The 13,870-nt window shown below is 40.2% G+C and overlaps 2 protein-coding genes across 4 annotated transcripts in view; one reads left to right on the forward strand and one right to left on the reverse strand.

Annotated features, from left to right (window-relative positions):
* timm44 (translocase of inner mitochondrial membrane 44 homolog (yeast)) overlaps nt 1-13,870 on the forward strand; it is a 251,283-nt gene that overhangs the window by 53,018 nt on the left and 184,395 nt on the right. The gene's annotated exons all lie outside the window — the stretch shown is intronic.
* Nucleotides 1-13,870, reverse strand: part of fbn2b (fibrillin 2b) — a 71,530-nt gene that overhangs the window by 9,104 nt on the left and 48,556 nt on the right. For both annotated transcript variants that reach the window (XM_072389486.1, XM_072389487.1), the window contains exons 21-48: nt 12,859-12,996; nt 11,292-11,342; nt 10,982-11,107; nt 10,663-10,890; nt 10,124-10,249; nt 9,885-10,013; nt 9,581-9,706; nt 9,134-9,259; nt 8,835-8,957; nt 8,599-8,724; nt 8,220-8,345; nt 7,654-7,776; nt 7,423-7,545; nt 6,250-6,375; nt 6,032-6,154; nt 5,522-5,644; nt 4,803-4,964; nt 4,579-4,647; nt 4,336-4,461; nt 4,106-4,231; nt 3,867-4,016; nt 3,717-3,788; nt 3,467-3,592; nt 2,712-2,837; nt 2,025-2,150; nt 1,778-1,894; nt 1,304-1,432; nt 1,084-1,203 (exon numbers count right to left, since the gene is read on the reverse strand). In XM_072389486.1, the coding sequence (XP_072245587.1) occupies nt 1,084-1,203; nt 1,304-1,432; nt 1,778-1,894; nt 2,025-2,150; nt 2,712-2,837; nt 3,467-3,592; nt 3,717-3,788; nt 3,867-4,016; nt 4,106-4,231; nt 4,336-4,461; nt 4,579-4,647; nt 4,803-4,964; nt 5,522-5,644; nt 6,032-6,154; nt 6,250-6,375; nt 7,423-7,545; nt 7,654-7,776; nt 8,220-8,345; nt 8,599-8,724; nt 8,835-8,957; nt 9,134-9,259; nt 9,581-9,706; nt 9,885-10,013; nt 10,124-10,249; nt 10,663-10,890; nt 10,982-11,107; nt 11,292-11,342; nt 12,859-12,996 (3,492 nt within the window). The remainder of the gene's footprint in view (nt 1-1,083; nt 1,204-1,303; nt 1,433-1,777; nt 1,895-2,024; nt 2,151-2,711; nt 2,838-3,466; nt 3,593-3,716; nt 3,789-3,866; nt 4,017-4,105; nt 4,232-4,335; nt 4,462-4,578; nt 4,648-4,802; nt 4,965-5,521; nt 5,645-6,031; nt 6,155-6,249; nt 6,376-7,422; nt 7,546-7,653; nt 7,777-8,219; nt 8,346-8,598; nt 8,725-8,834; nt 8,958-9,133; nt 9,260-9,580; nt 9,707-9,884; nt 10,014-10,123; nt 10,250-10,662; nt 10,891-10,981; nt 11,108-11,291; nt 11,343-12,858; nt 12,997-13,870) is intronic.

Raw genomic sequence — 13,870 nt, forward strand, 5'->3', positions numbered from 1 at the left:
CACTGTTCAGACTTTAAAAAACTTCAAAGCTCATTCATGTTTTTTTTTAAATCAAAAGCCGCTGAAATAAACACTTCCCAATTAAATTATATTTAAAAAACTTTATTTATCCCAAAGGGAAATTATATCATATAAAGTAAATTATGTAATTTATATTATATCATAAATATGCTCAGCTTCGAGCTATTGATAGCTATAGATAGTCATATGTATATGGAATATGTGCATAGTAGAAAACAATTATTCAACATTATAATTTCCCTAGGGTTTCACTAAGATGAAAGTTTTTATCTTTTCTTTGCTCAGAGTTGCTCTGAGATTGCTCTTTAATAATTACTCTTCAACTAAGACTCCTAGCTGCATTATTTTTAGGCTAAATTTGGGCTTCTCTGAGAGGATTCAGGACACAGCCCTGGGATTCCATGGTCACCATGGTTCCTCCTCAAGTGTATCATCGCAGCATCATTAAAAAACAAACAAAAACACCATCGCTCCACAAAAAAACATTTTTTTTCTAACTTCTGCTGAGGACGTGTTGCTTCTTGACAGGAACTAAAGACTATGTGCTCTTTTTAAACTGGCCTTAGTGTAGAACAGGGTCTTTTTTTACTCCAACAGCGCTGACTGACAGACCTGAAACCTACCAGCTCCTTTCATAGTGACGTATAAAAATTGGCCATTAAAAGTGGAACATTAACTTTTTTTTACAGCTGGTAAAACTATTCACAGGACAAATATCTTCAGCTTCCAGCTGGGACATATGTAAAGGTAATACATCCATGGTGGAAAAACAATTACTATCATTTAAATTTTGGATTGAAAAATGTTTTTTTTCTCTTTTAATTCAATTCAAATTCATCTCAGGGACTCCTTTACCCAAATAAGGAAAATACACCCTGTGAAAACATTACATTTGACCCCTTACAATGATAATTTTCTCCCCTTGACCGAGTAGTCTGGATTTCCAAGCCCCAACCCTAAGTTACTGGCTAAACCAAACCAGGAAGTGACTAAGTTAAATCCTATTGTGTTGTGTTTACATGTGAACAAGGCCACAAGTAAAGGGACCTCTGTGTGTCGTACCTATACATTGGTCATTTTGTACTTCATAGCCTGGAGGACAGATACATCTGAAGGATCCATCCAGATTCTGACAAGTTCCTGGAGAGCATGTCCCAGCTAGGCTCACACACTCGTTGATATCTACAAAAAACAAAATAGTTATGCATGTCTATTTAAACATTCTTTATGAAAGGTACACAAATATATAATCCTGGTTTTGTGAATTAAACTTTCGACTCACCAACACAGTTCTTCCCATCAGGTGTGTTTTCGTAACCCTCAAGGCAGAGACACTGGAAGGACCCGAGCCCATTGATACACTGTCCATTTCTGCACACTTGGCCCTGGAGGGCGCTGCACTCGTCTATGTCTGTGAGGTAAAGTTGAGATGATTGGGAAAAACTATTTATGAAAATCAAAAATAATGGATTTTTTTCCCCTTTGACTCTAAAATATTTAAAGTTAGAAATAAGAAACACTGATGTATTTTGGTATTTTCCTGTCCGTGAAACCAAAGTACAGTAAAAAAGACTAGTTCCATGTCAAAGTATTATTCAGTGTCTAACTAAATGAAATACTGCAGCAGAAAAGGGCAGCATGTTTTTATGTAAATACAAGGAAGCAATTTTAATGTAATAATATACCAGCAAAACCCTTGTTGAGACATTGACCTTCATATTGGCCTTTGTGAAGTAAAATAGGACATGATTCATACCCAGGCAGTCATTGTTGTGAGTCAGCTCAAAGCCAGGGAAGCAGAGACAGTTGTAGGATCCCACGGTGTTTTTACAGGTGCCATTACCACATGGCTGTCTCTCACACTCATCGATGTCTAAAATACACAGGTAAAAAAAAACAATAGCTAAATATTATACAGACACTTTTGACTCACCTTGCTGAAATATACATACATATACCCACATAAAATAATGCATTGTGTGTTTTTAGATTGCACTCCTCACCCATGCACATAGTCTGATCAGCAGTGGCCTTGAAGCCATTGTGGCAGAGACAGCGATAACTTCCCTGTGTGTCAATACACTCTCCATGGCTACACACGTTAGGAATCTCCTGGCACTCGTTACGATCTGTGAAGAAGCAATAAGAAACGTTAAAGAGCCCATATCATGCTCATTTACTGGTTCACAATTTATTTTGAGGGCTCTACTAGATTAGGTTTACATGCTTTAAACTGGAAAAGAAAAAAAGCCATCACACTATCAATTGCTGGAGTAACATTTGTAACTTTTTGTCTGAAATGCTTTGTTCTTGCCCCTGACAATTAAACGCGTCAATTAAGGTTTCCAAGTGCACATGGTGATATTGTCTTACAAGTTTTTTGCCCCAATATCAAAATATAATTACACTATGGGTCAGTAAAGTCAAACATAGGAACAACTGACGACATTATGAGACAGTGCCTTAAACACCATAAAAGTAAGCTAACCCATCCATGTACTGATGCTTACTGAAATCATTTAGTACATCTTCATTCCTAAGCAGATTTTAAAATATGCCCTTACCACAAATTCTAATAATTTCATGTACTTTACATTTTCCCACATCCTGAGCACAGTCCCTCCATCTGTTCTTTTCTCTTCTAAAATGAGATGAACACGTGTAATGCATTTGAGGCAGGTTGGACTCACCCAAACAGGCCCCACTGGGAGTCAGTTTGAAGCCTTGTGAGCACTCGCAGCGGTAGCTGCCTGGAATGTTGATACAGTTGGCGTTGCGTTGGCACAGGTTGTCTCCACTGTTACACTCATCGATATCTATGATAGAAGGAGAAAAGGAGAAGCAGCTGGCATCAATCACAAGCTCTATAACTGTCTGTTCAGAGTAGGCTGTCAGCTTGTGGACGGCAGGACAGAAAACCCAATTGTGCCAATTTGACTGCTGCAGTTCGGACAGTCCTGGCAGATTCTGGATGATTGATGATTCTGGAAGGCAATCCCATAGCAACTATACTTGCCTTTACAAGGACATAATTCATGATAATAAAGACTGCATTAACTTCACTGAGTGGAACGCTTGTAAAAGTGCCTCCCAGCCAGAGAATGAGAGTCCCTGTGTTTATGCGAGTGTGTACTGTACTGCATGAGCGTGTGTGTGGATGTTTCTAAATGTGTGCATATATTGTGATTTAGTGTATCAACAGTAGCATCAGAGACAGATATCTGTTGTATTTTAAATGAGGTGCATTACTGTGCATTGACTGAGTTGCAGGGTCAAAACAGGAGTGAGCGTACAGTGAGGTGAAAGCGTGTTTTTTTTGCATTTTTCGATGTGTCTAAATAGGAAACTTGCATTGTCTTCCCCTGTAGCATGAGACTCGGGGCAAGAAAACACACACAAGAGAAATATGAGATAGAGAAAGGTTTACGTGAGGCTTGAGACCAACCTTCACAGATCAATAGTATGTTGTTGTAGCTGAAGCCCATCGGACATTCACAGCGGAAGCTCCCGATCTGGTTGATGCACACTCCATTGGTACAGATACCTGGGATCTCCCTGCACTCATCAATATCTGCAAAAATGTATATTGAAGGGTATCATGCAAACGGTGACATTTCCAAATCACACAGTGAAGATCTGATCTGAGGGTAGGAACTCCAGTTAACTACCAGTGTTGAATTTGCTGATGACCTTACCAATTGACTTGCCAGTGTGGATGTCAATGATGAAGCCTGGAGCCTGGTTACCACACAGCAACTGGTACTCAGCTGGAAGAATTAGGACGGTGGTGATTCACTGACAGTAATAAAATACATTCAGAAAGCAACGTTTGAACAAAAACTCACTGGTAGCAGGGGTAGGACAGGCCTCGCATGGCTTGTTCCAAGCTTTGCCCACATTGTAGGCACAGCAGCACATCTTCTTGGTCATGTTGAACGACAGCTCGTTCTCACATGTGTCATTGAAGTTGCGGTAGCAGACACTCTTCCTCATGTCTGCATTACGAGGAGGAAAGAAGGCATCAATCCACATAAAGTTTAACTTGAAGTAACGTAATATGTTTAGCTGAGTCTCTCCCACTCACCCATGCAGTTGTTTCCTCCATTGACCTGCATATATTCAGGGGGACACACACAGGTGTAGTTGCCCAGTGTGTTGTAGCAGGTGCCAGGCCCACAGATCCCAATGTGAGTCGTACACTCATCAATATCTTCAGACAAAAATACAGAAAGTAAATAACAGAAATTATGAAGTAAGAGTAAGCTAGTTAATTTTTCTTTCATATATGATATAAAAGAAAAGCCAAGCAGATACCTTCACAAACGCGAGTCTCTTCATTGAGATAGTAGCCTGGTGGACACTCACACTGGAAACTACCAAATGTATTAATACAGTTCCCACCCTGGCAGAGACCTGGCAGCTCGTGGCACTCATCAATATCTAAGAAAATAATTTAAATTGTCTTTATTTTTGTTGCTGGAAGCCTCAACTCAGCTTAGTGTGTAGCTGAAGCTGCTTTATACAAAACTGAGAGTTAGACAAAGTTGAATGATTTACCTTCCAGGATGACGGTGATGGGGTTAGGTCTGAATCCCTCTCCCCCTGGACAAAGAGTCTTGTATTCCGCTACAAGACAGAGACATACAGCCTTTCCAGTATGACATTTCTAAAAAGTCAAACTTTACTAACAACTTGAATATTATAGCTGAAGAAGATGCAGCTGTGCATTTTGAAGTAATTACTTTAAGTAGATTATTGTCTCAAAGTCTTGTGGTACATACAGGAGTTGGAGGAAGGGCAAAGTTCACAAGGGGCTCCCCAGGCTGTTGCTTTGGAGCAGCAACAGGAAGCTCGGGTCACACCCACGCCAACCTCTGCACTGCAGGAGATTCCTCCATCACCACGGTCAAAGACACCCAAGTAGCAGTTGCCAACACGGGTGTCTGAGGGAGAAACAGATAGTTTGTGAGATGTAAACTAAGTTAACATTAGTTTGTGTGGCACACAATTAGATATTCAAACTCAAGTTTTAATGAAGGGCAGTTGGGGCTTAGGGAACAGAGTTGGTTTTAAGTATACAAGCTGTTGCATATGTAGCTGTAATGAGTTGTCCTATTTCCTCCCACAGTCCAAACACATGCCTGTTTGGTTCCTTGCTGATGCTAAGCTGGTCGTAAGCATGGCAGCTTGTCTGTGTCTCTGTGTGGACTAGTGAGCTGCACAAGAGTGTGGTTAGATGGAAGTGTGATTTATCAAATATAAATGTGTGCCTGATCTTTTGCTTGTTGTAATAATCTTGACGCAATTCATTTCGGCTGGCCTTATCAGACTGCACTGGCAAAGGTTTGAGACTTTATAACTTGATTCCTAACTGGCCACAAAGTACTTTCTTGTGTGTTTATTCATTTATCACTCATCACACACTTATTGACTCTTAAAAGATTATTTGGTTGTCTTCACAAACAGTTTCCTATTTGTCAAACCTCTGAGTGTGACTCACCCACGCAGCCCACTCCAGTGGGGTTGAGCTCAAAGTCAGCTGGACAGTTACACTGGTAGCTTCCTGGTGTGTTCACACAGAGTCCGTTGATGCAGTTCACAGGGTAAGCACACTCGTTGATATCTGCAGCGCACACCACGACACCCAGAAATTAGTGAAATCTGCTTTTTTTATATGCCGTGCAAGTGGAAAGTTGTTTATTTCTACTTCTTCTCGTTGAAAATCTTGTTTGTGCTGCAAACTACAATCGTGTAGCCCAAAAACTTCAGGGAAAAAGGTTCTAAAGATATTGCTGAACTGTTGGCAGAGCAGTCCAAACAAAAAATCTAGTTGAGATAAAGATGTTTTGATATTACTTGAACATTTTTTTTGTAGACTTCATGAAAGAAAACTATCAACATTCTAATTTGGCCCACCTGAGGTCCAATATGATACAAAGAAATTTAGGAAAAAGCCAAGTTGTGTGCTCTATCTCAGCACTGACTGATTTCACTTTAATGCTAAACATACCAGTGCAGTTCCCTCCACTGCGGTCCAGTTCGTAGCCTTTATCACACACACAGCGGAACATCCCAGGAAGGTTCTGGCACGTTCCAAACACACAAATGTTCTGGAAATTACACTCATCGATGTCTGTGGCGAAGGGAAAATGCAAGTTACACAATCTGACTGGAAAAAAAAGAACTGCAAAAGGAAGTGAATATGTTGCAGCAGAATGAGTGCAGCACCTTGACAGGCCTTGCTGTCCTCTGTTGGAGTGAAGCCCATCTCACACTCACAGCGGTAGCCTCCTGGAGCATTTAGACACTGACCGTTCTCACACAGGTTGACATTATCAGCACATTCATCCATGTCTGAAAGGGAACAAATTAACGCATTAAAAAGTCAAATGTTAATTGATAGAATAATGTATGACATTACATTAAAACCATTACTTTTAAGTTAAAGAAGAATGTAAGCTCTTCTTTGGAAATAAAAACTAACAGATTTAGATTTCCTGTGTTAAAAAAAGAAATCCCGTCGTAGGAAGAAATATCAGCAAAGCTTTCAATACTGAGACATCAGTCAGCACAGCTTTATTTTTGATGACAGACTATATCCTCCTTAGCACCGAAAATACCAGTTCCTGGAGAGATGCTCTGCTCTTTTTTTTTGTTACTGTTTTCAAAAAGTACACCTTCGATTGAATTAAAGTCAGGCAACATAGATAATAATCATCACTTTACTTTTTGTGATTTAGATGATCATCAGGTTGCAATATTCCTTCTTTGCCAAGCATCTGGGAACTGGGCGTCAAATTGTCTGCCAGCATTTTGGTATATTCAGAGGTATTCATGGTGCAATCAATAATTTCATCTCCTCAGTGCATTTTGTGCTGATACAGCCCCATATCATCACACTCCCACCTCTTTGTCTCACCACAGTGAACAGTGAGAGGTCGGGTTTACACCAAATAGGCTGGAACACTACGCTACTCTAAGACCAATCAATTTATTTTTGGTCTCATCTGAATGAAGAATGTGTTGCCCACGTCATTCAGGACCCTTTCATGCTAACTTTCATTAGCATTTAGGATGTTTTAGTTTAAAAAAGTTGGGCACCTGTATCCTTTCCATCATTAAACTTGCAATTGTTTTACTATGAATTAATGTGGTAATCTTTTTCCGTGTGGAGCCATTAATCAGGCAGACATTATATAAACATTTTTAGGCTAATTGTAAAATGGTAAAATGGCATTCTCAGCTGTTGTGATGTGTCCTCAATCTACTTTGGGGCTTGTATTTCCAAAATAGTCCGTCTCAAGTGCTTGTTTTTGATTGTTCACAAGATAAAAGGCTGCTACAAGCTTACAATGCACCAGACACTCAATGCAACTTTTGCATCATTACTGCCATTCTTACCCGAGCATGAAAAGCCATCTCCGTTGAATCCCTCTTTACAAGTGCACCTGTAAGATCCGGGTGTGTTGACACAGTCTGCGTTGGGGTTGCAGTTGTGCTCCTCTGAGGAGCATTCATCTTGGTCTGCAAGGAGATGAAAAAGAAAAACCTCAGTTAAAACATATTATTAAGGACAATAGACAATTCTATGTTTACTGTCTTTTAAACTCATATATTATAGCACCCACTTACCCACACACTTGATGCCGTTGCCCAACCAGCCATCCTGACAGCGACATTTGAAGCTTCCAGGCACGTTGACGCAGGCGGCATGCATATCACAGTTATGGGCTCCAATCTCACACTCGTCAATATCTGGAGAAGTATACAGATCAGTTTGACAGCTGAGGCTTCTTGAGATTTGTTTTCCATGTATGCAACAACAACAGAACAATCACATCATGAAGAAAAACTAGCATTGTCTTCTTTTTGGTGATATAAAAAGCAATGTTGCATATCATTAAATTTCCCCACTGAAGTGGTATAGTTAGCAGGAGTGTGATGCTCAGCACACAAATGCTCCAGTTTTACTTTTTATAAACCACAGCAGTTTCAATCCTTTTAGCAGTGATGCTTAGCCTTCCTCTGTGCCTGGCAATGATTAAATAATTCATTTCTAAGTTATAGATATCGAACTACTGTATGCATGGATAAACTGACTCGTCACCCAGCGGAGATATGGACACAAAAAAGTTCAGAACTCTCAACGACAGCTCGGCCCCATATGTTCATTTCTCTGGGTATGTGTGTGTTTGTACCTGTGCAGCCAGTGGATCCTTTTTTGACAAAGTATCCCAGCTGACAGTGGCAGATGAAGGAGCCTTTGGTGTTCTCACATTCACCATGGAGACAGATGTTTGGGTTCAAATCACATTCATTCACATCTGGGCAGACGGGGATTAACAGACACAGGTTACACAAGAAAGTTATCACAGGCAGGTGGGTCAGAGTGACAATAAACGAGTCTGACAGAGAAAGTCCCTTCAGATGGCGAATTGGAGACAAAAACATGTCTGTATCTGTATATCTCAGACAGTGAATGAATAAATCAATGTGACAGATGGAAAAAAAATGAATGGGTTTAAATATGGCAGCATTTGTTTGGAAAATAACTTCAAAAAGTATTTATCATCCTACCAATACAGGTCCTCATATCCATGGAAGCCATGAAACCATCATAACACAGACAGCGATATTCGCCTGGAATATTGGTGCACTGGCCTCCATCACAGATGTCTGGAGTCTCCTCACACTCATCAATGTCTATTAGATATAACAGAGAGGTTTAATAATTGCTACAAGTAAGTACAGGAAAAATAATACAACACTGTGAACTTAACTTCTGAATTAAAAGATTTTTAGCGTTCTCTTACCCGAACAGGTCCTGAGGTCAGGCATCAGAGCATAACCCTCACTACAGCTACATTCATAGCTGCCCTCTGAGTTGGTGCAATGAGTTTCGCAGCCTCCATTCATAATGGTGCATTCATCAATATCTGCAAGGAATAGTCATTATTATAGATGACAGATTTATTCTAGACAGAAGTCTCAAAGAAAAAAAGGTACAATGCACAAAAGTTAAATGCATTTCAACAGTTTGCTATTTTGCTGGTCTAAAATGTTCTTATTCAACTTCACAATATATTCTTGGGTAAAACTTTGCCCCACTCACCAACGCAGCCCTGTCGATCGGGTGTTGCCTGGTATCCGGTGTCACAGGAGCACTGGTAGGTCCCCGGCATGTTGACGCACTGCCCGTTTTTGCACAGGTTGTCACTCAGCTGGCACTCATTCATATCTGAACCAAGAAGCAGGAATAGGCAATCAAATATTAAATGTGGTGTACATAAAGATAACTTCTCCTCTGAGAAGTTTTGATAGTTGACCCTTTAGTCTTACTTAACTAAAATAAAAATGTTTCCCTTGTTTTTTTTATCAGTGCAAACATTAAAGTGTTGAATGAGCAATTAGTATGTAGCTGTTCACAGAAACTGAACGATAGGCTGCTGTTATTAATGAACAAGCTTTTAAACTAGATTAATTGTTAGCGCTTTGTGTATGCACATATAGTGTGTGTGAGTGTGTGTGTGTGTGTGTATGTGTAAGCTGTATACTCCACCTTCACAGACAGATGCATCATTGCTGAGGAGGTATCCAGTTGGACATTCACACTCAAAACTCCCTTCTGTGTTGAGGCAGGTACCTCCATGACACAACATGGGGTTTCTTTCACACTCATCAATGTCTGTCACCCGAAAAGGAAAGGAGTAATAAGACAGAAGAGAAAGATAAATTAAAAGAATGGTAAATAAAGCAAACATTAGGCAAACTGCAAAAATTGAATACAGTGGTTACACAATGTGTATGTGAATCCAAATAGTGTGTTTTGTGTATTTTAGCATATTAATGTGCTTCAAACTTACCCATACAGTTCTTCATCATCATGAAGCCACTTTCATAGCCTTCAAAGCACTCACACTCAAAACTGCCGGGTGTGTTAACACACGTACCCTGACCACACAGGTCAGGGGAGATACGGCACTCGTCGATGTCTGAAACACAGCATAGAACATATAAGAGCTAGGACTAAGTGTCCGCTGTATGATGCTGAAACAATCGTTTCAGCTCACATTAAATTTACTCCCACTGCCCCCATTCGAACCTGTGCAGTTCCTCTCTTCTGCAGTGAGAGCGAAGCCGCTGTTGCATCGGCACTTGAAACTGCCGATGGTGTTTCTGCAATTTCCGTAAGTACACAGACCCTGGAACACCTTACACTCGTTTATATCTGAGAGGAAACACATTTGTAGTATAATCAAAATCCAAATAATTCACTCTGTTTTCCTTTACAAGCCCATTGCAGTAATAATGTGGATAGATAGATCTGTATGGATTCCATAAAGTATATTAGATATTAGGGCATCAATCTATTCATCCATCAATTCAGGGTCACAGGCAGGGTACACCATAAACCCTGTACACCATGAAAAGGTCACCAGTGCATCACTGGGCCAACACAGTGATTAATCAGGCAAACGACCATACACACACACTTACTACTAGGGTCAATTTAGAATCACCAATTAACCTTACATGCATTTATTTAAATTTTTTTGGGTGGTGGGAGGAAGCAGGAGGTCCTACGCATGCACATGAAGAACATTCAAACTCCTAAAAGGCATAAGTTCAGAATCATAGTACCTTTATAGAACGACCTGCCGGTCAGAATATCTCCTCTGTTAGCAAAGCCGGGCCCTCTGGGACAGATTGTTTTGAACTCAGGTGTTCCCTCTTTGGGACACTCCTCACAATCGACGCCCCAGGCAGCACCCACAGCACAGCAACACATGTCCACACGGTATCTTCCTGGTAGTGGCTCACCACACTCATCTTCATGCCATTTCTTGTAGCACTGCTCGCTGCGCATGTCTACAAAAATCGATTATTAAAAATTTTTAGTTCAGTAACAAGAAACAAAAGTTTAATCATCCAAGGTGTGCTACGGTTGCAGTCTGCTTACCCACACATGTGCGACCAGTACTGTCCAACGTCAGGCCCTCAGCACACTCGCAGCGGAACGAACCCTGGGTGTTCACACATCGCCCATTTGTACACACTCCAGGGAATACCTCACACTCATTAATGTCTATAGAAAGAGGGACATTTTAGGAATCACTATTACAAGGCGAAACACACAAAAACATGCACTTTCTGCCAAAAGGAATATGCAGTGAGGAAAAACATATCAAAAAGGCATAATGAGGATCAGTGGTGAATCAAATGGGCTTTGCACATTTGTCACCCTTCACTGAGTTATGAAAATTTCATACCTTCACAGACGAGGCCTTTCATGCGAGCAAATCCTCGAGAACAAGCAGTGTCTGAAAGGGGAGTGGGGGGCACAAGATAAGCAGATGTGATACATTTTCTGTATGAGCATTATACACAAAGTGTGTATGCATATTGTTTGGCTTTTGTCAATGTTCACTCTGGCCTGGATGTTTACAAAATGGTTGCATTACTTCATGCAAATTGTGTGGTTATTTCCATGTCAGATTTAGGACATTGTTTCAAGTTTTAAGACATTATACTAAGTTTTTCATGATTTGTCTCCCACTGTGAAGTTAAATTGTATTTTTTTTGAACAGTTGGTTCAGTGAGCACCGTAAAATAACTAATGATGGATAATTGAACAACACAGAGTATTTTTTATATTGTTCCACCCTACTTTTAAACGCTGTGACATCCATGCCAACTTGAAATTATATTAAACTGAACGGGACTTGTTGGTCACAAGTGACTGGCTATGAAAGATCAACTTGTCCTGGCACACGCATGGCTTTTAAGAGCAGTCCACATATTTTTTGAAAGGATTCAGGTCAAGCCTTTGAGAAGGCAAGTCCCAAAGCTTTATCCACTCCTCAGCCACATGCTGAAACACTAAGTTATGTCTAAGAGCCAACTGTCAGATTAATGCTTTGAGTTTGAACCGGAGAATTACTTGGTAGTTCTGCGTTCATTTTGTGAAATCTATCAGTTCCACTGAAAGCAAAACAGCCCCAGAGTATGATGCTACCACCACCATGAGTTGCTAGGATACTCTTGAGTTTGAATCCTCTAAACTTGGTCAGTGGTAGCATTATGCTCTGGACACTATAAAACTTTCCTGCAGAAGGCTTTTCTTTGTCCATGTGGCCCTCTGCATACATTAGCAGAGCTCGAAGATATCGATTTTGGAGCAATGCCTTCTTTCTTGGATGACCGCCTTCCAATCCAGATGTAAAAGTCATTTGCCAGTGGACAGTGACTACAGCGGTTTCTAGCAGCAGAGGGTGACAGTCTGGGTGTCTTCCACAGCTTGGCACACCTCCCAATACTTTGTAATTCACGTACAGTTGTTTGAACTGATATTCTTGAAATCAGCAGTTGTTTAAATGGCTTCAAGAGACTTCCTACTTGGTTAACTCTCTGGTCAATCCAGTGCTGTCAATAAATCCTTTACATGTTGGCATAAGGAAGCTACCAGCTGTGGTGAATCTTAATCCCTAAAAGGATTTAAGATGTCTTGGCAAGTTAGACAAAAATATTTTGGAACTTTTTGCATCCCTGAATCAATGTTCTAAGTGGGGTATAGGGGTATTTTTCAGCCTGCATGTATAGTTTTCAACCCATCCTGTTCAGAACAGCCATAATAAATGTAAACTGAAAATGATCTACAAGTATTCTGCTACCAAAAACAGCAATTAAAAGAAGTCACTGCATGTCTAATGTCACCATTACATTTATGTCCAGAAGGAATGGATGTAAACCTTGTACTAAAACGCTGTTTTAACTTCAACCATTTACGGAAAAAAAAACACATTGTATGGATTTAACCATGCGTGATATTTAACTGACCGCGCTCGCAGGGTTCACAGGGGCTGCCCCAGGCTGCTCCCAGCGTGGAGCAACACTCAGACTTTAGTGTGGCTCCGTTGATGTTGACTTCACAGCGGTTGTCCTGTATGGTGAGCCAGCAAGTACTCTTCATGCTATCTGCAAAGCCAAAGAAACAACAGAGAAGACGTGATTAAAGATACCCTCTTGAGTTTTCATGTAAACAACCGATCTGTTTACAGTCAGTGTTTCCCACCAAAATAGCCTAAACAACCAACCTAACAAATGATGTAAGTGCATTTCTATTCCAGATAAAACATTTGCCCAACCATTTTTTTTTCTATGTCAAACACACTGCCAAGTCATTTTTTTCCTATACTAAACACATGCTACTACAGTAAAACACAAGAAACAAACACAGACAAAAACATCGTTCCACGGAATGACTAGTCATGATCATGTCAAAAATGTCGGGAATTATTTAAAAACATCACTTATTTCTGTGTCACGGAGAATACTACAGCTTGAAAAAAAAAAAAAATCAACCCATACAAATACACAACCTGAAAATACACTGATCTGTTTGCATTTGCAGGGGAAAAATATGTTGGAAATTCTAATTTGCAGTGTCACATTGAATGTACCACCTTCCACCATTAGAGACACAAACTTTAGTTAAAAGTAGCCCATATAAGCAGCAGTTCTTAACAAAAGCCACTAAAAACACCCACAGTTATGAATATGTAATGGAGGAATTACTACACGAGTGTGAATGAAGTATTAAATTACCCGCCAGCCCCCACATTCATTCAGCCTTCTGATCTTTTTTTCTATCATGATTGTGAGTGGAAATCTGAGCTTGGTTTGCTGTTTATGCTAATAGCTCTCAGCTTACTGTATGCTCACTCAAATGTTAGTAACATTCCTTAAGAGTTAACTTAATGAGGGCATTTTGTATCCAGTTTATGTTTGGATTCTCGCTTGAACCTGTAGGACAAAGCTCAATCAAGACACGTCCTGCAGAAGACAGATG

Source organism: Leuresthes tenuis, unplaced genomic scaffold (assembly GCF_036924035.1).
Source record: "Leuresthes tenuis unplaced genomic scaffold, fLeuTen1.0.hap1 SCAF_7, whole genome shotgun sequence".
Classification (NCBI taxonomy): Eukaryota; Metazoa; Chordata; class Actinopteri; order Atheriniformes; family Atherinopsidae; genus Leuresthes; species Leuresthes tenuis.